General features: G+C 43.9%; 1 protein-coding gene across 2 annotated transcripts in view; it reads right to left on the reverse strand.

Moving 5' to 3' along the window:
- Positions 1-27288, reverse strand: part of SRBD1 (S1 RNA binding domain 1) — a 175621-nt gene that overhangs the window by 120605 nt on the left and 27728 nt on the right. Inside the window, exons 11-14 of one of the 2 annotated variants that reach the window (XM_053383371.1) lie at positions 26117-26224; positions 21712-21869; positions 19655-19745; positions 18303-18410 (exon numbers count right to left, since the gene is read on the reverse strand). In XM_053383371.1, coding sequence (XP_053239346.1) covers positions 18303-18410; positions 19655-19745; positions 21712-21869; positions 26117-26224 — 465 coding nt within the window. The remainder of the gene's footprint in view (positions 1-18302; positions 18411-19654; positions 19746-21711; positions 21870-26116; positions 26225-27288) is intronic. The other variant, XM_053383372.1, reaches the window with a different exon arrangement.

Consider the following 27288-nt stretch of genomic DNA (forward strand, 5'->3'; position numbering starts at 1 on the left):
AGCCGGCACCTAATCATCATAGACTTAAGAACTGAGTAAGTTGAACTACTGTCAGCAGCCCATGGCAACAGCTGAATTGTGCATAATTCTAAACCACGAATGCTTCTCAAAGGCAATTTCTTGCCAATTTCTCCCTGACAAAGTCAAACGTGGTGGTTTTCTTTTCTTTTTTTGTACGCGCCCACATGTGCGCTCAGATAAATAAATAAATTCAACTCCAATTAAGTTAGCGGAATGTTGGATTGACAGTTCGCAGTGCCAGAGCCAAACCCAGCCCTAGCGAGAAAGGACCCTAGAGGCAATGGGGAGGCATTCACTTACACCAGGTCCCCATTTGGCAGCTAAACCTGAGAATGCATTTGGAGGCCAGCTACGGGTCAAGAGAGGTGGCATATGTCTCAAAAATCATGCATCTCAGACGGGGATTGTCAGCCTTGCCGTGTGCTATCATCCTTGGTAAATCCCTGCCACGGAAAAATACACGTATTTTCACTTGTGTGGGAGAAAAGCGTCGTGATTTGATTATTTTATTTTTTATTTTTTATTTTTTTTATTTTGTTAACCTTAGGATCTTTTGGAATAACTCATGTATCAAATACTGACATATTTAATCATTCTCTCACATTCTACAGAGCTTATTGAAACCCCTCTTCTCAATAAATTTAAAGGAGTCAGGGAAAGTTCATGAAAAGCAATGTTTATAAGTGGGGGGTGGGGAGAGAGAGAAATCACAGTACCCTGAAACATGAGAAATTGAGAATACATCGACATAATACAGTATTTCCCCTTCCCTCATCAGACATACACTTTTGATATTCTCTAAGCTACAACTTTATTTGGTGAAAATCATATCGGTTATTCATCTATACTTAGACATGGTCCAGCAAAACAGCGCTAAAAAGGGCACAAACAATAGTTAGAAAGCTGAAAACTAGCATATTGGTAGAATAAAATACCAATACTATTGTGCTAAAGCTCCTACTATATCCCAGTGGAGTTTAAAGTACCGTGGCCGCCACTTCCCCTTGATGGCATGCGTCTTCTACAGTATTATTCCTGCAATAATATGTCTTTCACCACTTACAATAATATTTATTTGACCTAAATCCAACACAGAATTAGGCGTGCTTGAGACCATTTATTTCAATGGGCTTAAGCAAGCTTAATTGTGCAATGGATTTAGGCCTTTATGTCCCGGGCACATGAATTGAGCCATGACAATGGAAACCCACATTCAACAGCCCACTCCATCAGATTCATCTACTGTGGACCACTACACATGTTGTTTAATAAAGCTCGAAGCAATGACTAGCCTGCAAACTTGACCAAAAATGGGGGGGGGGAGGGTCTTTGAAACACTCTGTTCAGCATGTTTGGCTCACAATGCAGGGATAGGCCATCAGCTGAAAAGCGTTGGCAGGTTCCCTTTGAGTGCCGACTACAAAAAGTGATGCAAACTTGAGAGTGTACAGCAGTGCCTCGGCAGCATCAATATCCGCAGATGGAATTAGAGGCGCAGATTTCTGAGTCATATTTAAGGGCTTCAAATAAGCTATTCATTCATCCTGCCCCGCCCCCATGCTTGGTCCAGAAACTGAAGTTAGTACAGAATTACTGCTGACAAGACAAGAGACTCTGCTGGCATGTTACACCTTTGCTCGGTGATCTTGAACTGGCTGCCAAAGTTCACATGGTCAAATTCAATGTGTTTCTATTAGTACATAAACTCCTTAACAGCTTGGGACCTTAAGGATCACCTGATCTGTGAAACGGGCACTTTTTAAAATGCCACATAATGCTCGTGCCACACTTTCAAGGAATTATATTTTAATGCGGCAACACCTATTCACTGAAACGCCCTGCTTTTCAATATTAGGCATTGTTTTTGACAAGCCCACCCAGCTACGTAATGTGTGTGTTTTCTTCCCCAAAGCAATATTAATGTGCTATATAATGCCCACTTTTCTTCTACGGTATAATTGATTCATTTTCCATGTATGTCACTTGGAGACCCTTTGGGCGATAAGCGATTAGTATTTTAATAAATAATTACTATTATTATTACAGTGGTACCTCGGGTTAAGAACTTAATTTGTTCTGGAGGTCCGTTCTTAACCTGAAACTGTTCTTATCCTGAGGTACCACTTTGGGTAATGGGGCTTCCCGCTGCTGCCGCGCCGCCACCGCACGATTTCTGTTCTCATCCTGAAGCAAAGTTCTTAACCCGAGGTACTGTTTCTGGGTTAGTGGAGTCTGTAACCTGAAGCACCTGTAACCTGAAGCATCTGTAACCCGAGGTACCACTGTATTTCATCTACATTTTGCAAACCTTGTTTTCCCTACTATTTTTAATGACTGTTTCATCACTATTTTCCATAGAATCATAGAGTTGGAAGGAACCCTAAGGAATATTTAGTCCAGGGCTCAGCAACCTTTTTCAGCCATGGGCCGGTTCACCGTCCCTCAGACCATGTGGTGGGCAGGACTATATTTTGGGGGGGAAATGAACAAATTCCTATGCCCCACAAATAACCCAGACGTGCATTTTAAATAAAAGCATATATTCTACTCATGTAAAAACACCAGGCAGGCCCCACAGATAACCTAGGGATGCATTTTAAATAAAAGGACACACTCTACTCATGTAAAAACACGCTGAGTGTCCGTGGGCCGGATTGAGAAGGCGATTGGGCCGCATCCGGCCCACGGGCCTTAGGTTGCCTACCCCCGATCTAGTCCGACCTCCTGCAATGCAGGAATATGCAGGATCAAACCTGCTACCTTGGTGTTGTCAGCACCACTATCTAACCAACTGAGCTGTTTTACTTAAAATTATTTGATTAAGTGGTATGTAAGCCTTGCAAAAAAACAACAACAACAACCATGCCACAGGAAAGAAACTGTTTCAAGGAGGAGGAGGAAGATGTGAGGCCTATATGGATGAGGCCTATATGGCGACACCCAAGCTCTTCTCCCCAACAGGAATAGAGCAGCAGCTCATTCTGAACTGGAAAAAAATGTTAAAAATATATTTCAACAAAAAACAAGAAGCCTACTTACTGGGAATCACAGACTCAGATATCCCCAAAAAGGCAAAGGAACTTTATTTTCTATACGCCACAGTCGCAGCAGGAGTCCTCATTGCAACAAATTGGAAAAGTGATAAAGTCCCTTTTAGATTAGAGTGGACTCAAAAAATGCTTGAATATGCGGAATTAGATAATCTATCAGAAAGAATTAAAAAAAAATCAAAGGAAGTGCTTATTTCAAAATGGGAAGTCTTTAAAATTTATTTGAAAAATAGTAATGGCAGTTTAAACTCAGCAGCAGCATTTTAATAACTTCAGTAGAAGCTTCAAGTCTTGAGGGGAAACCCATGATAAAATAAATAATATTAAAACCAAAATACGTTATTATATGAACAATTGTGAACAATTGATGAGAAATAGAAGTAAGCCGCAGACGTCAGAAGTCAGGTCTACAGAAAAAAGACCATTTTTATGTCAAAGTAACATGAACACTATTCAATGTATTGTTTGTTTTTTGTTGTTGTAGTTGTTGTTTTTAGTTGTCAAGTGGTGATGGATATTTGTTTATTTTCATATTTCTCTTTTTTTGTGATGTATTAAAGTGAAGGGGGGGGAGGAATATAGCAGCAGCACTGCCAGCTGCACTCTAGACAGTCAGCAACAGAAGCAGCCAGGAGACAGAAAACAAGCTCTGTCCAAGGGATGAGGAGGAAATGACCCAACAACACCTCATTCTCCACCACAGCCACCCTGCTCTCACTGTCATCCCCAGCACCATAGCAATGAACAGCTCCCTGCCTAGGCATGGCTCCAGGAAGATGTGCCTGTACAGATAAGACAGGCAACTGCCATCCCCACAGAACTCATCCTCCTCCCCTAAGGCCCATGTTCTTGTTCCCTGGCCAGATGCATTGTGAGAGAGGTGTCCAAGTCACTACAGAAAATCCGCTGTGGCCTGCTGCCCGACAGAGGGGAGCCACGTTCCTAGACACCTCTTACTCACTTTGCTTGGCACTTTGCTTTGCAGGGACGCGGGTGGCGCTGTGGGTTAAACCACACAGTCCAGGGCTTGCCGATCAGAAGGTCGCGGTTCGAAGCCCCGCGACAGGGTGAGCTCCCATTGTTTGGTCCCTGCTCCTGCCAACCTAGCAGTTCAAAAGCATGTCAAAGTGCAAGTAGATAAATAGATACCTCTCCGGCGGGAAGGTAAATGGCATTTCCGTGCACTGCTCTGGTTTGTCAGAAGCGGCTTAGTCATGGTGGCCGCATGACCTGGAAGCTGTACGCCGGCTCCCTCGGCCAATAAAGCGAGATGAGCGCCGCAATCCCAGAGTCGGTCATGACTAGACCTAACGGTCAGGGGTCCCTTTACCTTTTAAAGGAGCTGGACTTGTTGCTTCCCAAAGCAACAAAGGAGTGTTGGGGATTATTGCAGGAGAGACACTCTGGAGTTGTCTATCGCTGCAGGCATGTCTTGCCTCACCTCTCCTAACTGCCCTGGCTGACTCTGGATATGGTGTGCTTTATGCCACCTTAACTTAAGTCAGCGTAATATACGCCAGCTTCCTGTGCTTGGAATTGCTCCCTTAAACAAGAATTGGGATCATTTTTAAGGTTCTGTATTTATCTCTGTCCTTCAACAAAGATGCTAAGTTGCCCAGCCTGCCATTCTAGGCAAAATAAAAATAAAAAATCCCAACACAATGATGTTGTTGCTTCATATGACAAAAGCAACTCTGTAACAACTGCCAAGCAGTCTTCTGTGCCTGCTGTGTGTGGTGCTCATGCAGAGACTTAGGATGGAGCACGTCAGAAGATACCGTATTTTTCGCTCCATAAGACGCACCTGACCATAAGACGCACCTAGTTTTTAGAGGGGGAATGCAAGAAAAAAAATATTCTTTAAAGGGAGCGCTGAGCAGAGCCTGTATGCAACCCAGGCTCTGCTCAGCGCTCCCTTTCACGAGCTGCGTGGAGCATGTATGCGGCTTTTGGGGGCTTTTCTGGGAGGTGGGGGAAGGGACTGAGGGGCTAAGCCAGAAGCTAGAATAGCAAGCGGAAGAGGGAGCGCTGCACAGTGATCCCTCTTGCTGTTCTGGCTTCTGGGATAGCTGTGCAGCCTGCATTCGCTCCATAAGACGCACACACATTTCCCCTTACTTTTTAGGAGGGAAAAGGTGTGTCTTATAGAGTGAAAAATACGGTAATTGATTGGAGTGGGGTGAAGGATCTGTGGCAACTTCCCCAACACACAATTGTATGGGACAATTTGGATACATGGGTTTGCATCCAAGCAAGTTGTCCTGTTCACACAAGGGCTTTCGCTTCCCCTCCCCACATGCGCCCCAATCTGTCCTGGGGGTTCCCTAAACACACACACCTATAAACAGGTTTTCAGGAAAGGGAGGAGATGGAAGGAAAATTCCATGGTGCAAACTGAAGTCCTTGTGCAAACCAGATATCTTCACTTGATACATTCCCGTCATAATTCTGACTATTTTGCAATTATTATGAAAACATCTTTCCCCAGTCCTGGCTTCTTCTAAGGGCACACACTTTTACAGTCATGATGAATTGGTTCCCAGAAAAATCAGTGGAACAGGACGACTTTAGCCTAATAAAATGAAACCTCTCCTATGTTTCATTTGGAAGAGGATCTTCCAATACAAAGCGCTACATCTTCCTCTGGCTTACTAAACCAAACGTAGCAAACTGTGCAATTGTGACACTGGAATCCTTTATCCATTCATCTATGAACCATGCCCTCAGCACATCTCTGCAAAGAGAAGAACGATCAGATATCTGTCTTCATCTTGTCGGAAAACGATGACATTTTTCCGTAAGAAAAGGGTCCAAATGGCAGGTGTCAAAGAGCTTTAGCTTCACACGTGGTGCTAGGAGGCAGAAAAAACAACAGCAGCGTGTGGTCATGTCAGAACTACACAGTAGCTGCCGTAAGAATGCATATCTGAAAAGAGCAAACCTCAGAGTCTGTTAAATCAATCTAGTGCCAGATGCTGTTATCAGAAGAAAGCTGGTGCTGGCAATTTATCCCCCAGCAGAAATACACATCCCAAGTCCGTGGCAGAAAGTGAAGCCCTGAAATGGCAGGTCTTGTGATTAAAAAGGTGACAGTTACCTGCATTTGTCCCCCATTGTTTCCTATTGACAGCATGAGAACAGAGTTTCTGTCTTAAGTCATAAAGCTATTGTGACACAAAGCTCCCCTTTCCTTACTGAAAATAGCACCATAAACATGAACTTCCATAGTCCACTTCCAAATTAATCATCCAGCTAAAGAAAATTCATTTATGCTTTCAGGCTCTACTAAGCATCATCCCAACCCATAGTTTGTGCTAACCATAGTTTAAAAGCCAAATCACAACTAGAGTATGACAGGCAAGCCGTGGTGTAGAGATGCGTGCCAGTTTTTTGTTTTCTGTCCTGTCAGCACTCAGCTCCCCAAGGTCACTCCCATCTCCATGGCACAAGCAAGCAGCCACTAGAGGTAAGAATGGCCAAACATCACACCAAACCATGCTTTGTCAGCTCATCTATTTCTATAAATCAGGGGTGGATAACCTGATGTTTCTGAACCACAATGTTCACCATTCCTGGTGACTGGCCATCCAAGCTGGGCTAATCAGAGTTGTAGTTCAGCAATGTATTGAGGGACACAATTTAGACATCTCTGCCCTAGACAAACTTCAAGGAAGCTGATATGCAGAACTGGGGCACAAATGGAAATAAATGACAAACTAGACTATAACAATATGGCATTCTCACAGAGATTCTGCAGGTGTAGAGCCTGTTCAGATATTCTGCTTTTAAGGTGTTCAATTAAGTGTGGTGACGTAAGAATGAACCAAGTATGTGTTGCAAAACCCATGCATCTTTCTGCACTCATTAAAGAGTCTAGATTGGCAACAGCTGCCTGATAAAATGTTGGAAAGGGATTTGTTATTGATGCATTTGACTGCAAAGCACTTTGTGAGGCCATTGTTCTGAAAAGCAGCACAGGAGCCTTTTAAGTAAATTAATTAATGCACATATGGGGAAGCTAACTTTGACAAGTTAGCTTGCCATGTAATGTTTGGAATGGCCTATGCAGGAAAACAGTCAAATAATCCTTCATATATGGCCCCAAGGTAGAAGAAGTGAACCTGAAGCTGCTACTGTATCAAGTTTTCTTTAATACTCATGGGTACAGATTTGGGAAAGATGTCATGGGTATAACATTGTTCCCATTCCAGAATGTGTGTCAGAACCCAAAGTCCCGCACAACTGGTTCCACTTGCTCGGTGGAGCTTCCAACTGGTTACTAAATCAAACAGTAGGGCCCAATCCTGCCAACAGGTATGGCAAACCAAAGCACTTTTGAAGCTCTGGGGGAATTTAAAAACTGTGTGTGGTGAGACATGGAGGCCATCTGTCCAAAGAAAATAAGATTTAAAAGAAAAAGTCGCAGAGGGCGCATGCAAACCCTCAGACATGGCTAAAGTAGACCACTGGTCCCATACAAACCCTAACGATGTTTAAAAATCAGAGCAGGGATCCAATTTCGCTTCCTTGTTCTTCAAGGATGCCTGACACATAATTTGAGATTCCTTGTGATGGTAAAATAAGGTTGCTTTGCTTTTCATTAAATGCTTCTATCATTTTATTTTAATTAAAAGAATACCAACTTCAAGATGTCCGGATACTCAGAGAGAAAGTTGATACTCTGAGAGACTTGGGCTGTAATCGTATGCATATTCACTTGGAAATTAAGTCACCATTTAAATGAATAGAAATAAATTCCAAGTAAATATGATCAGAAGGCTCAGGGTGTGGGAAACAAAGCTCTTGGCCAGGAGTAGAAGGCGAGGGATGGAAAATACGGCAGAATACATGGCTTTCTTTCATTAATTTTGCTTACTCTTGTATGTTATTCCATATAAGTTAGAGAAGAGTACAAGTTAGTTGGGATTTACACCATCAAATTCATGGATCAACTTCTTTGACAACTACTTCCACTTTGACAAAATTTACATATATTGGCCTAGTTTGCACATAACACTAACTCATGGTTGATTAAACCATGGCTTTGCCTTACATGCAAACTCTGCTCAGCAGCTTAACTACAGCTTGTTTTGGGCAGAAACCTACAATTTGAAGCCGAGCTTTGTTGTTGGATTACAAGCAACAGGTGAGAGGACTTTTTCTGTGCTAACACTCTGTAAACTTTCCTTTTTAAACAAGCTTTTGATTCTGTGGCTGTTTAATGTATCTATAGTTAGCGTGACTCCTTTGTGTTTCAGCTCTTGTTTTAATGTCTAGTTTTGCTGATTTGTTCTTTAATTGTTAGATTATTCCTGCTTTTGTTTCTTTTCACTGGAAGCCACTTTGGGCAACTCTACGTGTGTATCAGGGGCTGGAAGCAGGCTATAAAGTTTTTTTAATGAAGAAAAATAAACAAATCTGATTTTGCATCCCTTATTTGTCTTTGCTTATCAGATGCCAACAGAATGATCCAACAGAGCTTCTATCGCTTACGGTATTTGTATGCCAATAACAGACTGCATGGTTTTTAAGAATCCTGCCCCGTCTGTCATAAAGAATATTGCTGTTTGCTGGGAATCAGTAATGGGACTGGGCAGATCCAGTCAATACATTTAACGTCCAGCAGAACAACAAAAAGAAAAGCAGACTCAAAAATGAAATTGCATGTTCTGCTAGAATATATCATTGTGAAGCTAAAGAAAAAGAGAGAGAAAAGATATGCAAGACTACCATTCAGAGCGGAAGGAGCACAAGAGAGCCAAGCCATCCAGCAAAATATTATATATAAAAATGTATTTTTAAAAACAAATCCTGAAGTGTTTCTCATCAGCCCTAAATACCTATAGTCAGGAAAAATTATACTGATAGCCACATAGCAACATGAACGGATACCGTGAAATACTCTGAAATCATGCAGTCGTCTTCCTTCAGGCCTCTTTTTGTGTCTTCTCTTCATTGCTCTCATCGTCAAGAGTCCTAAAGATCGTTTGTGCCAGTTATCGAACACATCTGCTCAGCATCTGTCATCACAGATGCTGATCTGAATCCAAACCAGCTCCAAATATTGGGACGTCTGATCATCACCACTGCTCCACTCCCTCGAAGACAGAAGAGCAGAGATACAACCCTGCTTTCAGAGATCACACTTACTTCCCATTAAAGCAGTGTTAAATCAGCCCAGGGTGTTCCAGTGACATTGTACATCTAATCACTGTAGATCTTCAGACATTGGTTTAACGCAGCTTAGGAAATGACAAACACGGGACCTAGGCAGAAATCTCCTGGGAAGAGATGAACGCTATATTCGGCCAGATCAGGGCGAAATGTGACAGGACACAGGAAATCCACAATTAGGATCTCTGTGGATTTTCATTTTACCAACCAGCAGTCACACACAGCTGCTTTGAAGAGGGTACCGGGGAAGGGGTACTTAACCCTTCTTCCTATGCCACTTCCCCAATCTAAATCCGCCCACCCCCATCTGCTATTAAATCTATGTGGGGCATAGCAGCATTGGAAGTGAATTAGATAAGGGATATAGCATGGGAAGAAAAGGTCTAAATAAAGGCCAATGGAAGCACATAGTATCCTCAGGCAACCAAGAGAGCTTAAGCACCCCAGTCAACACCATTGCTGGTGCCAGTCATGGGCCGCACATCATTAAAAATTTCCCACAATGCCCTGGAGTGCCCATAATGTCATCACTGTAGCAGCACTGTAGAAATTTTTAAATGGCAGCCTTGAGTCCACTGATGGCTGTTGTAGGACCCTGAAGGCAAAGGTGCCTTCAGCAGAGGCATAAATGCCCATCTTGTAATGCCTCGTAACGTGCTGGGAGATGCCCAATGTGGCTGCCCTACACATGTCGGCTAGGGTGGTGTTAGTGCAGAATGCAGCAGTTTGCTGCTGCCCTGGCAGAATGGGCCGTCAAATTTCCAGGACGCGGAAGTTTCAGGGAGTCATAGGCCAAAGAGATGCACACCCTAAGCCACCTAGATAAAGTGGAAGGGTTACGGTTTTTGCTCAGCGGGGTAGAATATTAGACCTTTAAAATACCCCCTTTTGAGTTGCTTCCAAATTTCCCCTAGAAAGAAAGCATACTGCTGATAAGTTAAAAATGCTTTACAGTGGTACCTCTGGTTATGAACATAATTTGTTCCGGAGGTCCGTTCTTAAGCTGAAACAGTTCTTTTTCTGAGGCGCGTTTTCACTAATGGGGCCTCCGGCATGCAATTTCCTGGGGCAAAGTTCGCAACCAGGAGCAGCTACCTCCAGGTTAGTGGAGTCCGTAACCTGAAGCGTTCAAAACCAGAGGTACCACTGTACTTACAAACTCTTCAAAGGTCAGATTCATGTGGTTTTTTCATACAGCAGCAAGAAAAGACAGGCGGTATAACTTGGGTTCCAAAATGGTAAGGGTTTCTAAATTATTAAGCCATGTAGTCTAAGCTTGGAACATCCAATCTGGACCTCCTTAGTGGTAGCGTTCACATGGCAGAAGTGAGAGAACAAAGAGTTTGGTAACCCTTCCCCCCAAGGTGAGGGGAGTGACCTACCGGTATTTAAGCCTGCCAAGACAACTTGCTCTATGTTCTTGATCCCTTCATGCATTCCTAGTCACTCCAATTCATCTGACTACTACAGTTTCCCTTCCCTACCCACTTATAGCAGGGTTGCAGGAATCAAGAGAAACATTGGATGGCTTCACGGTTTTCCCCCACGTTGTGATTTTTACATAGCGCACACACACACACACACACACATACATCATGATTCGTGATATATTGCCAGGTCAAAAATTATGAAACCAATATCACGATATGGACTTCAAACCAGTTTTGGATGATATACTGCCCAGCCCTACCCAATCTATAAACAATTGTTTGAAATAATGAAACCAAAATTGATTGAACTTGCCACTGCTGACTGACAAGGGCAGCGTAGCAAGATATGTTTTACATTGCAAACCGCCCTGTGATCTTCGGATAAAGGGTGGTATGGAAAGTTGTTATTGTTACTGTTATTGTTGTTATTATTAGTAAAGGTAAAGGGACCCCTGACCATTAGGTTCAGTCGTGACCGACTCTGGGGTTGCGGCACTCATCTCGCTTTATTGGCCGAGGGAGCCGGCGTACAGCTTCCGGGTCATGTGGCCAGCATGACTAAGCCGAACCAGAGCAGCGCACGGAAACGCCGTTTACCTTCCTGTCGGAGCGGTACCTATTTAACTACTTGCACTTTGACGTGCTTTCGAACTGCTAGGTTGGCAGGAGCAGGGACCGAGCAACGGGAGCTCACCCCGTCACAGGGATTCGAACCGCCGACCTTCTGATCGGCAAGTCCTAGGCTCTGTGGTTTAACCCACAGCGCCACCCGCATCCCTTGTTATTATTACTACTGCTATTAATGTTTCAGCTCTGGCACTGCACGGGTGAAATTATACAGAGTAGACTCATCAAGGGAACTGTACCATTGGTCTCCCCAAAATTTCCTTTCCAAAGTTCTTCCACACACCAGTGAGGCACGGGTGTTCCAGCGAAGGCACACGTCTAAACCATTTCTCTGAAACGCTTCTTAACAGGTTCAAATGTCAAACAACATTTTATCAAATGCTAATTCTAGCGCATTCCAACCAAAAGTACTAAATAGCTTCCGATTTGCAGGCTGACTAATTTGTTTGCCGAATAATTAATTGCATTTAATTAAATGAGACAATTCAATTGGGCTAGAGAGGGAAAAGGTTGTGTTTGGAGGGGGCACTGCACGTCAACTGCAGGAATAATTTCAGAAACAATGAAATAAGAACAGACACCGACATGGGCGGGGGAGAGCTATTTCGAATCAGTTATTCAAACTGGCTTGGCTCCTGAGATCCCACAAGAGTTCCTGAGATTCAAAACATATTAGTTTCATAGTGGAGAATGAAGTTCAATGATAGGTAGATAGGTAACCATCCATTTTGTTTTCCATTCTGAATTAAAGGCCTCAAGTAATAATATATTACTAGAAAAAGTCAAGGCGGGGGAAGGCTGTTACGAAGGTGATATCACACACTTCCATTTATTGAAGCAGTTTGAAAATCCTGCCTGACAAAATGTTTAGTAGGTTCCAGGACTTCCTTTTTCCGCTGACAGTAAATAATTTTTGGGAGTATCTCATTTCCAAACCTTTAAAATGTCAAAACCCGTAAGAGCACATTTTTAATGCAGGCCAGGACTGTAACTGATCTCAGCAATTTGTCAGAAGGTCCATGAGGACTAGGTAAGGATTTGCCTCCTAGATTACAAAAGTTGACATGCTGGATTTGCATTAAGAATATCTAATATAAAGGCCTGCCGTGCAAGGTAGAGGAGTCTCAAGTCATTCATAAACATTAAGAGCTGGAAGGGGGGTAAGTAAATGTGCAAGAACACCCTAATGCATCAGGCCAATGGCCTATCTAGTCCAGCATTCTGTTCTCACAGTGGCCAACTAGATGCCTGTGAGAAACCAGCAAGGAGGACTCAAGTACAACAGCAACCTTCCCTGCTGTGGTTTCCACCAACTGGCATTCAGAAGTATTGCTAGCCCTCTCCTCCATGAATTGGTCTAATCCTCTTTTGAAGCCATCTAGGTTGGTGGCCTAGGGTGGCGCTGTGGGTTAAACCATAGAGCCTAGGACTTGCTGATCAGAAGGTCGGCGGTTCGAATCCCCGGTGAGCTCCCGTTGCTCGGTCCCAGCTCCTGCCAACCTAGCAGTTCAAAAGCATGTCAAAGTGCAAGTAGATAAATAGGTATCGCTCCGGCGGGAAAGTAAATGGTGTTTCCATGCGCTGCTCTGGTTCGCCAGAAGCAGCTTAGTCATGCTGGCCACATGACCCGGAAGCTGTACGCCAGCTTCCTTGGCCAGTAAAGCGAGATGAGCGTCGCAACCCCAGAGTCGTCCACGACTGGACCTAATGGTCAGGGGTCCCTTTTTAGGTTGGTGGCCATCATTGTCTGCTGTGGGAACTCAATCTATAACAGGCCATACCCCGCCCCACAACAACTACTCATCAGAAGTGCTTTTGCTTTGTTGGGACTCCATTTCAGCTTACTGGCTCTCATCAAGTCCATTCATGCCTCCAGGCATCTGCCCAGTACCTGCTCAGCCTCACTTGGTTCCGCTATTATAAATATTACTGACCTTCATTTGCATTTGACGATGCTGTGCTCCAAATCCCTGATGACTGCTCCCACCAGCCTCATAGAGATATGAAATACCATGGAGGACAGAAGCCTGTGAGATCCTACAGCAGCATCACCACGTGGCGAAGCAGAACCACTTTGGAAACTGCCCTGAAGGTAGGAGTGGAACCACCACAACCACCATACCTCCAGCTCCCAAACCAGTGAGAATACCGAGGTCAATAGTATCAAAAGCAGCTGAGAGATCAAGGGGGACCAGAAGGGCTCTATTCCATCATCAACCAGGGCTGTCGCAGTACCAAAACCAAGCCTGAAGTCAGAGTGAAATGTGCCCAGGTAATTATAATTACCCTCACCTCTACATGGTGAGACACTGCTTTACGTATATGACATCGGTGCTGAAATATCTGCACTAGCAGCCTATTAGCTACCAAGCCAAGGTTTAGCTGTTGGCATTCAGACAACTCTCCACCCCACCCCCAGAATAGGTCAAGCGAGTGTGTACGATCTTTTGGAGAAATCTTGCTGGTTGTTCCACTATCAGCAGATTATCATTTGATTACAATGTGGGAGGGGGCCATCTTGGTGACAGCACCCAGACTTCTGAATGAACTCCCTGGAGACAGGAATTACTTCTGACCACCTCTTTCAAAAGCATATATGCTTTCTTAAGCTTTCCTGGGCCCCCGCCTTTTAACAGTGTTTTGTTCACTGTGAAGTTTCATCTGCAATATATAGTTTTGTTTTATCTTGTTTTTGGGGGAACTTTAGCAAATGTTATCGCAGTATTTTTATTGTTTTATGTATACCGCACTTTGTGGTGTATATTTTTAACAATAAACAAACAAACCAAGAAACCCACTAGATCTAGTTGACGATGCCTCCTGGGGATCTTCTCATCCCTGCCTGGTGAAAACCTACTTCTTCTTCTTCTTGCACTCATTTAATTATTATCCCACCTTTTTTCCATAATAAACTCAAAATGGCACATATAGTAAATCCCAAGTGATCTTCCCTGCATGAACGGACAAAGACGTGTACCTGTGTTGCTTCAACCTTGCTACATCACTCATCTTCCAACCATGTCCTAGGACTTGAGGTTTTGCTGTTTTAATTTTCATTGTAAGAAATTTTCATCTTTCACTTGAGAAAGATGGGCTTTAACATTTTACAATTTTCTTTAAAAAAATAATTCTTCTAATAACTCCCAACTACTGGCTGATGAGATTATCTATTTAAATGCTGTGTTATTCATAACAATGTTTTTATCATTTTACTAGTTTTAAGAGTATTACTATTACTATTACTATTACTATTATTAACAAGAATCAACAAAGTACTTGTTTACCTGGAATTTTTGAAAGCCAACTTTTCTAGAGGAAGGCAACTAAGAAAAAAATTAAGCTGCAATCCCAGACACTTACTTGTTAATGTGCCACTTACTTGGGAGTAAATCCCATTGAATTCATTGAGATTTACTTCCGAGTAGACATGCATCAGGATTGTGCTGCTAGTACAGTGGTACCTCGGGTTAAGTACTTAATTCGTTCCGTTCTTAACCTGAAACTGTTCTTAACCTGAAGCACCACTTTAGCTAATGGGGCCTCCCGCTGCCACTGTGCCACCACCGCCGCACGATTTCTGTTCTCATCCTGAAGCAAAGTTCTTAACCTGAGGTACTATTTCTTGGTTAGCCGAGTCTGTAACCTGAAGTGTATGTAACCCGAGGTACCACTGTAAGTGATTGTAATAATTGCAAAAGTGAACAAAAAGCAAAATAAAATAAAAATAATCCTGTTGTTCTCTAATGGCCCCCATCCCAACCTGAAACAAACTGATTTACTGCAGCAAGCAAAAGCTTGTAAAAGGAAGCAAGACAGCTGAAACATTTGACAGGCATTATTAAAAGCCAGGGGATTTGTATCAGCCATTTTCCTTTAAAAGGTGCTTTGAAGTTGGCTATCTTTCATGTACTTCTTTCATGGCACATTAACAAAGAAAACCGAGCGGAGGTAAATCAAGTCCCAAGGTCACCTCTAGAGTTACAGCACCCTGGGTACCCTGATGAATTGAGAATTAATGCTGCATGAGCAGCAAATATAATAAGAAAAACTATGGGCTGTTAACCAATCAAGTTTTACAAGTGGATCTGAACCCTTTTTATCTGCAACCGGAGCAAATACATCTTAATCCCCCCCCCCACCACGGTCTTGAAATATAATTATCATAATGCAAACCCCAAACGTTAAATCACCCTTCAAACTGAGAGCGCTGTGAAGCAGAAAAGTAAATGTAATTAGGCTGGGTGAAACATTAGAAACAGAGGAGGGCAAGGGGACTTGAAAGTGGCAAAGTCCGGAGAGACTAATGCAGATATTTGGAAATGTAACACACATTAAAGTCAAAAGGGGCACGTAAAGGTTTGCACAGACACATATAAAATACAAAAGAACAAGAACCGTAAACTAAAACTTTCGCCAGTAAGGGGCCCACTTCAAAGCTAGGAAGTGATTCCATTAGGAAAGACCAAAGCGTTTAATACTGATATTTAAGTTGCTTAAGCAATGGAGTAGAATGCACTGGAAATTAGACGCTCAGTGGATTTTGCTTAATCTCTTTCGGCATAGTTAAATGCTCCCAGATGACCAGTGGCTGCAAATACAGTACTACCAATTTCTCGAAAGCTGGAACAGGGAGAAGTGCTTGCCCAAAGTGAATGAATAAGCACATGGCTCAAAAACTATTAATAGAGGCAAATTTCAGGGAAGACAAGCGACAAATACAAAAAATCTGTATGCATTCTTTACTGGTAACAGTGTTTTCATCAGCCAGCGGTCAAGGGTGGTTAAAGAGGCACTAAGGACACAATCCTGCATATATCAATGCAGAAGAAAGTCCATTGAGCTTCATGGAACAACGTGTAGAGGATTGTGGACTTGGTCCATCAAAATCCATTCCATTTCAACATAAACAGTTTCAGAGTCATCCCACATATTTCAGTGAGATAAGCTAGAATTAGGGAAGGGCCATGGCTCAGTGGCAGGGCACCTGCAGAAGGCCCCAGCTTCAATCCTTGGTATCTACAGGTAGAACTAGGAATGTTCCATGTCTGAAAATTTGGAGAGCCCTTGCCAGTCATTGCAGACATACTGAGCTAGATGGACCAACAATAAGGCAGCTTCCAATGATCTAATTCCATTCAAGCGACGGTTTCAATCTTAATTCCATTTACCCAGGTGTAAGCCCAGTTGCAAGGGACGCAGGTGGCACTGTGAGTTAAACCACAGAGCCTAGGACTTGCCGATCAGAAGGTCGGCGGTTCGAATCCCCGCGACGGGGTGAGCTCTCGTTGCTCGGTCCCTGCTCCTGCCAACGTAGCAGTTCAAAAGCACGTCAAAGTGCAAGTAGATAAATAGGTACTGCTCCGGCAGGAAGGTAAACGGCGTTTCCGTGTGCTGCTCTGGTTCGCCAGAAAGCAGCTTAGTCATGCTGGCCACATGACCCGGAAGCTGTACGCCGGCTCCCTCAGCCAATAAAGCGAGATGAGCGCCGCAACCCCAGAGTCGGTCACGACTGGACCTAATGGTCAGGGGTCCCTTTACCTTTACGCCCAGTTGGGTTCAATAGCACTTACAGGACATGGTTAGGATTTCACTGTTGGGCAATTGACCTCAGTGGGATTTATCTAAGTAAACACACAGAAGATTTCAGCCTGAAGCACTTCACTTTCTATTATTAAGATAGGCTGTGGTGCATCTGCAGTGGCACGTCTTCCTCTGCCCCAGCTGCAACAAATCATGTCTCTCCATTATAGGTCTCTACAGCCACAGCAGGCACTACTATCTCCCAACAGTTTTGCTTCAACCCCAAAGATGCACTCCTCCATTGCCTCCCGAGACAGGTGGGTGATGACAAAAACATGTCACCTAGAAAATCGTAATTTGTGGTGCATTACCCAGTCCAGTCAGGAGCTATGGGACGCAGGTGGCGCTGTGGTCTAAACCACTGATCCTCCTAGGCTTGCCAATCAGAAGGTCGGCGGTGTGAATCAACGCTATGGGGTGAGCTCCCGTTGCTCTGTCCCAGCTCCTGCCAACCTAGCAGTTCGAAAGCACGCCAATGCAAGTAGATAAATAGGTACCACTCTGGCAGGAAGGTAAACGGCATTTCCATGCACTCTGGTTTCTGTCACAGTGTCCCGTTGCACCAGAAGCAGTATAGTCATGCTGGCCATATGACCCAGAAAGATGTTTGTGGACAAACACCGGCTCCTTTGGCCTTAAAGCAAGATAAGAGCTGCAACCCCATAGTTGCCTTGGACTGACCTTAACCATCCAGGGGTCCTTTACCTTTACCTTACCTTTATAAAGACAATCAGGTCTACATCTGCATTCCCAAACTTTTGCTAATTGGGAATACCCCACCCCCATCCCCACCCCGAATTAAAATTGGTGAGTGTTGTAGAAATTTGTCTATAGTACAATGGTTAACATTTGCATTCATTGCTCCAATCAGTTTTGCCCCTGGCTTTACCCAGCTGAAAAGTGTTCCCCGTTCCTGCGCCGTACCATGACCATAATTATTGGGACTATCAACGAACTGTTTCCTTCAGTTTGTTTCCACAGGCCCTCTGGAGACTAATGATGATGATGATGTTCAATGTCTCTTTGTTTGTTTTGATGTTTTGCCTGAAAACAGCTGGACTGAGCAGAAGGAGATACAGTGGTACCTCAGGTTAAGAACTTAATTTGTTCCAGAGGTCCATTCTTAACCTGAAACTGTTCTTAACCTGAAGCACCACTTTAGCTAATGGGGCTTCCTGCTGCCACAGTGCCGCCGGAGCACGATTTCTGTTCTCATCCTGAAGCAAAGTTCTTAACCCGAAGTACTATTTCTGGGTTAGTGGAGTCTGTAACCTGAAGCGAATGTAACCTGAAGCATATGTAGCCCGAGGTACCACTGTACATGGGGAAATTGCCATCTCAACAAAAAACCAAACAAAAAAATTCTTATAGAAGCTACATTTCTGCAAAAGCAAAGACCACGCTTCATATATTTTCTTACCAGTAAGTGACATCCAAAGGCGCGAAGTATTTCTTCGTAATCAAGTCAGCAAAGTAAGCTTCTGTTTCCCTACAAGCCGTTCCATTGCCAATCACAACAGTGCCGCAGCTTTCAGAGGGAGGGGAAAAGAGAATTATTAAGGTTGAGAAAGTATGATGTCATTATGGCACCATCTGTCCCAGTAGGGGGCACTGTTGCTTCCTCCACCAACAGATCAGAGAGAAGGAGATGCACCTGGCTCAACAATATGGAATGGGAAAAAGAAGGTCAATTTACCTGAGTTAACATGAAAAGGCCACCTAACATAGTACATTGTTTCAGATAGTGGAGATGCAAAGAGCTGGTGTTTGTTTGTTTGTTTGCTTATAAGCTCATATACTGTACCACCCTTAAGCAAACTGTCTGGGAAAACTAACCCAATTTTTACAAATGAAATGAAATAAAAGTATTTTTGAATGAAAAATTGTGCAAGTAATCGTAAACTTCTCCTTCAACTCTTTATCCTGCTTCCATTCATGTATATCTATTTTTATCACTTGATTGGATCAGAAAATGCAATGGGAAGTTGCAATAACACAGGCTACCATAATTATTTCATGGGCTGAGAATGTGGGGAGTATCTTCTCACAAGATAATGTTTCACGATTAACATTGATAAGGGGAAGGGCAGCCCTGTTAACCCGAAATGAATTAATGCACAATGCATCTCCCATACATTCCTGAACAAAGAGAGAACTCTGAAAACTCCTTTACTGTGAAAGGAGATGGAAGTGCTGCACACATCCATTAATGAAGAAAGAGGAATGATGCTCCCTGGTCCAGTTGAGGTATCTCAGCTTCACAGTGTACCTGAATGCAGTGTGGAAGTATCCCACTAACCATGGTTTCCCATTTCATTCAAACAGGGAAACAATGGCACAAGCCAGACCTTAAACCACAGTTTGAAGCTGGTTCAAGATAAAGTGGGAACCTATGGTTAAAGGGAGGTAATTTCATAATGCATTCAAGTACCCAGAGAAGGGAGCAAGGAAGGTTCATTCATATCTCAGTTTATGAAGCCAGGATATGATTGAGCAAACATGGCCCCTTTCTTGCCACATTGCATTGGTAGCACCATTGCCCGCCCAACACAGCTCAGCAAGACAGGGAATGTTGGCCCTGTTGTCTCAGCAACAGACATGTGCTCCTCTCCCTCTTCCCAATACCCTGTTAATGGCTGAAAAAGGCTGCCAAAAAGCAGGGGAGGCAGATTTCTAGGGCCACCAAACAGGATTGCTAAAAGGCACCCCTTCCATTTTGGTTCAGCTCTAATACACAGGTAGACCAAAAGAGTGAAGGTTTGTTTAACATACTTGTAATCTAGCAGAAGTGTCCGTATCTTCTCAGCTTCACGGAATCCTTTACCAGAGTGTAAATAGACAACATCAGTATGGAGTATTTGGCCTAAGGTGACAAGAAATGAAAAGCCATCTAGTTAGGAAGAATAAACTTGGTGGTCCGTTTCATATGCAACACAAAACCATGGTTTGGTGATACTGGAACAAATTTCAGCAAGCTTAAGGCTTATGCATGAACCCCTCCTCTCTCTTGCTGTTCTGCAGCTGCAAACAGGAGCTTTTGCTTCCTGTTTTAAACAAACCAGAGTTTCTCACTGTGTGCAAAGTGAGGGGACACTGGTTAACTATGGATAGATACCATGGTAACCTCTGAGTGTTAACAAATGTGGGTGGGGGTGATGTAAGCTGGACTCCAACATCACTTGCTATTTCTGCTTTAAACTATGGTTTGTTGAAACAAGCCAGGATCGAGCCTTAGTTTATGAACCCAGCTTGCTTACAAACCATTGCTTAAACTAACCAGTGTTACCCAGTTCAAACATAACCAGGATCTCTAGTTACTTTAAAACAGGGAGGGGAAGCTTCCAACCTCTGCATAGCCACATCAGAGGACAAAAGAAACACAGAAGCCCAAAGCGTATACTTGTAGGGCTGAGCCATAATTCAAGGTTGCATCCAAAACAAGCCAAATCTTTTAGGAAAAGCTTGTAGCGCAGTTTTCAAGACGGCAAAGATTTGTGTTGCATGTCTCAACAAAGTGAGTTTGGAGAAGGATTGCAGCTCATTGGTAGAGCATCGGCTTTCCAAGCAGAATGTCTCAGTTTTAGGGCTCAGATAAACTCCTGCTTAAAACCTAGAGAGCCGCTGCCAGTCCGTGCCGACAATATTGAGCTAAATGGACTAATGGTCTGATTCAGTATAAGGCAGCTTCTGATATTCCTATTAATTCTTGGCATTCAACCATCTTCTTCCAAGTTTACATTCAAGCGTCCCCTTAAACGCATCTGTGTTTTATCCTGGCTTATCCTGAATCACCTTTTATTCTACTGTGTCTTCCCTTTTACTTTACTGTCCCTCCCTTGTTCTCTAATGTGCCTAAAAGGAATCATGACAATGGAAGGAAAGTGGAGATAGCAGTAACAAAAGACCGAGCTTCTTTCTTTTGAAATTCCCTGCCAAAGGACTAGATAAGTCCAGAATGCATTGGGCTACAAACTATTAGAAATTAAACTACTGTATTTTTCGCTCTATAAGACGCACTTTTTCCCTCCTAAAAAGTAAGGGGAAATGTGTGTGCATCTTATGGAGCTAATGCAGGCTGCGCAACTATCCCAGAAGCCAGAACAGCAAGAGGGATCACTGCGCAGCACTCCCTCTCGCTGTTCTAGCTTCTGGCTTAGCTGTGTCAAGCCTCTTCAGGGCACGGGGAGCCTTCATCCTGCTGCCCTGAAGAGGCTTCGCGTGGCTATCCCAGAAGCTAGAACAGCGAGAGGGATCGCTGCACAGCGCTCCCTCTTGCTGGTCTAGCTTCTAGCTTAGCCCCTCAGTCCCTTCCCCCACCTCCTGGAAAAGCTCCCAAGAGCCGCGCTCCCTTTAAAGAGCCACACGGAGCATGGGGGCTTCTCCCTCCTCGGGGAAAAGCCTGCAAGCGCCGCACACACACTCCACGTGGCTCGTGAAAGGGAGCGCTGAGCAGAGCCTGGGATGCGTACAGGCTCTGCTCAGCGCTCCCTTTAAAGAATTTTTTTTCTCTTGCATTCTCCCTCTAAAAACTAGGTGCATCTTATGGAGCGAAAAATACGGTAATTCTTCTATGCCTTTGCTTCCCCATCCTACCCCCCATTTGCCTGGGGTTTCCCTCTTCTGCTGAGCAGCCTAAAGCATTAGTTTAGTATAGGGTAGCCCACGTAATGCCTTTCAGATGTTGCAGGATTCCTATGACCCCAGCAAGCATAGCTAATGGTCACAGAAGATGGAAGCTATAGTCCAACACCATCTGCAGAGCATGATGTTAGCTACACATGTCCTGATAACACAACCAGTGCTTCTCACAGCTGGAGCACCACACTTACTGGTTGGTGAAATGATGGCCAGTTTGCAACCATGTTTATAGCCAGGATCAACTCCCATCAAGGTCCGTCCTCTTACAGGACTCATGAGAAGCAACTGGCGGAGGTTCCTTCCGAACATCATTACAGATTCCTTCTCTGCGTCTGAAGTCAGTTTAGATCTAAGAAAGGAGTGTAGCAAAAAACCAGAGTTATTTCATCACAGGCAGGCAAAACTGCATATTGGCTTCCTCACACTTTATTGCCCTTTTCCATGACTTTTTCTTCTCTCCTACTCTTACTTTTTTTGGGGGGGGGATGCAGGTAGCGCTGTGGGTTAAACCACAGAGCCTAGTACTTGCCGATCAGAAGGTCAGCAGTTCGAATCTCCGCGACGGGGTAAGCTCCCATTGTTCAGTCCCTGCTCCTGCCAACCTAGCAGTTCAAAAGCACGTCAAAGTGCAAGTAGATAAATAGGTACCGCTCCGGCGGGAAGGTAAACGGCATTTCCGTGCGCTGCTCTGGTTCACCAGAAGCGGCTTAGTCATGCTGGCCACATGACCCAGAAGCTGTACGCCGGCTCCCTCGGCCAATAAAGCGAGATGAGCGCCGCAACCCCAGAGTCGGCCACGACTGGACCTAATGGTCAGGGGTCCCTTTACCTTTACTTACTCTTACTTTTTAATGAGCAAACACTCCCCTCCCCCAAAGTCTGTTTTGATGTGGCATGGATGACTGCATACAAGACTTAACATTTGCACATGCATTTGTTCTGAAAAACACTTCATGCTTGTAATTGTTTTTTACTTGTTTTTTTAAATAAAGTTAGTTGAAAAAGAATGTATAGGAGAAACTTTTCAGGCACTTAAAATTTGACAGTACACTTACTGTGGACTGTGACTCAGCTTTTTCATTGCCTGAGTAAATTACATGCTCAGGGAAACTCTGCTCTTGTTTCAAAGGAAACTTTTGCCTCCTCCTTTACTTGCATCTATGGCAGAGGTGAGGAGCCTCTGGCCCAGGGGCCAAATGAGGCCCTTTTTGTCTGGCCTTCGTGACTTTTCGCAGGCCATCAGCCGTAGCCAACGTAGTGCCCTCCAGATGTTGTTTGACTTCAGCTCCCATCACCCCAGGCAATGGGTCAAGGTGAAGGGAATTGTAGTCCAGCAATATTTGGAGGGCATCACATAAGTACTTTACAGAAAGGAATCAGTACAGGCAACTCCCCATTTATGTGGAGGTTGCATTCCGGGTCATTGTGCATGTCTGTGGACAGCGCATAAGTCCTTTCCACCCCCTTTTCCAGCCACTTCCAGGTAGCTGTGATGCGTGAACGCACATGTGTGTCAACCAGGCACATGTACCATATTTTTCGCTCTATAGGACGCACCCGACCATAGGATGCACCTTGTTTTAGAGGGGGAGAACAAGAAAAAATAATTCTCCCCCTCTCTGCTCAGCGCCCCTTCAACGAAGCGGCAGGAGAAACGGAGCCCCTTCCATTTCTCCTCCCGCTTGGCTGAAGGGGCGCTGCGCAGCTCTCCCTCTCTGCTGAAGCCAGGAGAGTCTTGCTCTCCCAGCTTCAGCAAAAGGAACCCGAAGCCTCCGGAGCGCAACGGGAACTCGCGCTGCGCTCCGAAGGCTTCAGGTGGCTATCCCTGATAGCGCTCCCTCTGTGCTTCGGAGGCTTCGCGTTGCTATCACTGAAGCCAAGGAGCCTGCATTCGCTTCATAGGATGCACACACATTTCCCCTTAATTTTTGGAGGGAGAAAAGTGCGTCTTATAGAGTGAAAAATACGGTGAATTGGTCATTGCCTATACAGATTTCTCCCGGCTCCTAAACAGTGTTTTGCTTCTACAACTTATTCCTTCCTCTCCTCTCCCCACATGCCCCTCTGGGAGGTCCTCTGGAGCCAACTTGATGGCACGTAGAGGACTGTGGGGGAAAGAAGAGAAGGGGAACATTTCATTGCGCAACTGGAAGTCTCCTGCGCTATCTGGACAAAGGCACTGGATATCCGTGCGGTTGAACTACTCACTGTAGATGTTGACTGCTAACTAACAGGGCTACTGTTGAGAACGTAGAAGGTGTTGTTTTTAGAGAGGATGTGGATGGGTTGGAGATCCTGAATGGTGATATTTCAAATAAACAAGAACTCTACATTTTTTTAAAAAAAGCCTAAAAAGCTTTTAATTCCCATTTCATTTCTGCACCGCCAAAACGCCACTTCAGCTGGTTACAAAAGCCATTATATTGTCATTGGTGAAACAGATTGCTTCATAGTCTAGTCAGTACAGCAACCGTGGCAGAGTTGAGCCCAATATTATGACTATGAGGTCGTTAATTTAGGAAGGGGGGGAAATGACAGCTAAAAAGATACTTATAGCTAGAGCAATTAGCCTCCACGAATCCCTCCAGAGAAGTATGAGAAATGGGATTAGAGCGACATGATGGAGCACATTACCGAAACAGTGATTGTGAAATGGATACAATAAAACAATTTTAGCAGCATAGCAGTTTGCATCAAGACCATTATAACCATCTGATGTATTACTCAATATGGGGGGCTCACAATATGGTGCTGTCATTAAAAATGTTAAGGAAATTGCCGTTTGCATACACAAACTGTCAAATTTTTTCCCCATTTACAATGCATTTTTTGATCATTAAGTTATTTCCCACCATGCTAGCTGCCAGGGGAAATATGTCTTTCAACTTGCCAAAAATTTTTTTGCATATTCTTGTGATCTAAAGAACAAATCAGGAAACCGTCGCTACTAAAAGAGCATGTGTTAAAAATTCTTCAATTAGATCGATCCTACACAGATCTACTTGGAAGTACAGCTTATTGTTAGATTACTGCAACTTGCTATACATGGGGCTGCCTCTGAAGATGGCTTGGAAACTTCAGATGGTGCAATTCAGAGGCCAGGTTGCTCACTGAGACAAAAGAGGTTGAGCATATGTTGCCAACCCTGGCCCAACTGCACCGTCTGCCAATGAGTTTTTACCTACAAAGCCTTAAACAGCTCAGGACCGCAATGCCTCAAGGACTCTCCCTATATGAACCAACATGGGCCCTACAGTCTGTAGTTCATTTTTATGTGCTTCATCTGTGAGAGGTCCAGAGGGTGGCAACACGAGAACGGGCCTTTTCTGTGGTGGCTCCCCACTTATGGAAAAGTTCTCCTCAGGGAGGCTTTCTGGCTCCTTTATTACTTATCTTTAGCCACCAGGCAAAAATATTCCTCTTCTCCCAGGTCTAATTAAACAACTGACCTTTTAATTTTTAATTTTTTTTGGGGGGGGACATTTTTTGTCACTATGGTATGTATTTATATATCGTAAACCACCCTGTGATCCTCGGATGAAGGACAGTATAGAAATCAATCAATCAATCAATATTGATTACAGCAGGGCTTACTTCTGAGTGAGGACTAAGGCATCAAGCAATCTCCTTCACGCAAGATACTGAAATATCACAATGTCTGAAATAAGGATGGAGCTACGTGGAGGCACTGGCTGGATTCACAGATTTTCCTGCATCATGATTTTTGCATAGCGCATGTGTGCGCACAAACACACACACATCATGATGCACGATATATTGCCAGGTAAAAAATTATAAGGGATGCGAGTGGCACTGTGGTCTAAACCACAGAGCCTAGGGCTTGCGATCTGAAGGTCGGCGGTTCGAATCCCCGCGATGGGGTGAGCTCCTGTTGTTCAGTCCCAGCTCCTGACCACCTAGCAGCTTAAAAGCATGTCAAGTGCAAGTAGATAAATAGGTACCGCTCCGGCGGGAAGGTAAACAGCATTTCCGTGCGCTGCTCTGGTTCACCAGAAGTGGCTTAGTCATGCTGGCCACATGACCTGGAAACTGTCTGCGGACAAACGCCGGCTCCCTTGGCCAATAGAGCGAGATGAGCATGCAACCCCAGAGTCATCTGCGACTGGACCTAACAGTCAGGGGCACCTTTACCTTTATCTTTTAAAAATTATGAAATAAAAATATCACAATATGGACTTCAAACCGGTTTTGGACTATACAGTGGTACCTCGGTTTACGAACTTAATCTGTTCCGGAAGTCCATTCTTAAACTGAGGCGTGCTTTCCCTAATGAGGCCTCCCACCGCCGGTGCCCTTCCAACATTCAGCTCCCGTTCTTAGACCGAGGTAAAGTTCTCAAACCAAGACACTATTTCCGGTTTTGCGGAGTTTGTAAATCAAATCGTTCTTAAACCGGACTGTTCTTGAACTGAGGTACCACTGTATATCACTATATCACCCAGCCCTAGTGAGCATTGCCTTGCTGTATTTTTTATGAAAGTGCTGCTTCTAAATATTTAAGCAAATACTTTTTATTTGATATTCCTACGTCATGATACACAAGGCAGTTTACAATCCATAAGGGTGTTGCTTTACCTGAATTCTCTGCAGAGAAGCGGATAAATAAGGCGCTTGTAGGAGTCTTCTGTTGAATAACGTAGAAGTTCCATTAATTCAGGTTGCGCATAGGCCTTTGGTCTCCATCTGTGTACCAAAATGTTTAAAACTAAGATTATTTGGTAACATGTTGCAAGTGTAACCTGCTGAAAGCCATACTATAGCTTCAGCAAAATGGAATCTTAGCACAGGGTTTACAAAGTCCATTACAAATACCCTCTTTATGGGACTTGGAAGTCCTTGAAACCTGCAGACTATCTTCTTCTAAGAATATGCATACATACAAGGTGGTTAACAAAGTCTGTGTAACAGAAGCCAAACAGATGACAAAGACTTGGGTTCCTACTATCTACCAAATTTGTTGGAAATTAACTCAAGTGTAACAGCTTGAAACAGCCTGGCCAAGTCCAAAAGTAGCACAAGAGAATATGGGGCACCTGTCACAATTTAGAAGCATGGTCAAATCTTCACGGTCACAGCCAGCACCTATGGGTTACCCAACACGTATTTTATGAGCTAACTGTCAAGACTACCAGAGAGATAAGTGGAAAACTGGCTACTACTTGCATGCATGCATCAATTCATTTAATGTACATCTGTTTAAGATCTTCTGTTGCTTTGGATTTCCCAGACAGAACTTTGACTGACTGCTGCTTTGGGTTTCCTGGAGAAACCTTAGATCTTGTACTGCATTACGTTTCCCCAGCACTTAAGAGTTCAAATAAAAACAGTCAACAGCAACTGCTAACCCAGCATCATACAAAACAACAAAAATAACCTCAAGCAAATCCAGGCAACTATTGCTGTTACAGCCAAAGGTCAATGGATGAAAACTGTGATCCAGATAGTCACTAGGTCAAGTCTCATCTAGCCACATGGGGGGCTTAAAAGTTCTACCAGCTTCAGCCTCAACCTTCTCCATGCAAAATATTATTGCATTATACAGATGATGTTATTATCTTGGATCTGATCCAGGTTTCTCCCATCTCCATGCCCACTGCTCTATTTGCTGGCCAAGCCAGCAGTTACTCTTCCAGTTTACTTTGAAGGGCACATTCCCATCGTAGTGTTGCCATATGTCCTCTTTTTCTAGGACACATCCTCTTTTCCCCAGACATGACCTTTTCTTCAGGATTAAAATTTCTGTCTGG

This window comes from Podarcis raffonei, chromosome 3 (genome assembly GCF_027172205.1).
Source record: "Podarcis raffonei isolate rPodRaf1 chromosome 3, rPodRaf1.pri, whole genome shotgun sequence".
In the NCBI taxonomy this organism is placed as follows: Eukaryota; Metazoa; Chordata; class Lepidosauria; order Squamata; family Lacertidae; genus Podarcis; species Podarcis raffonei.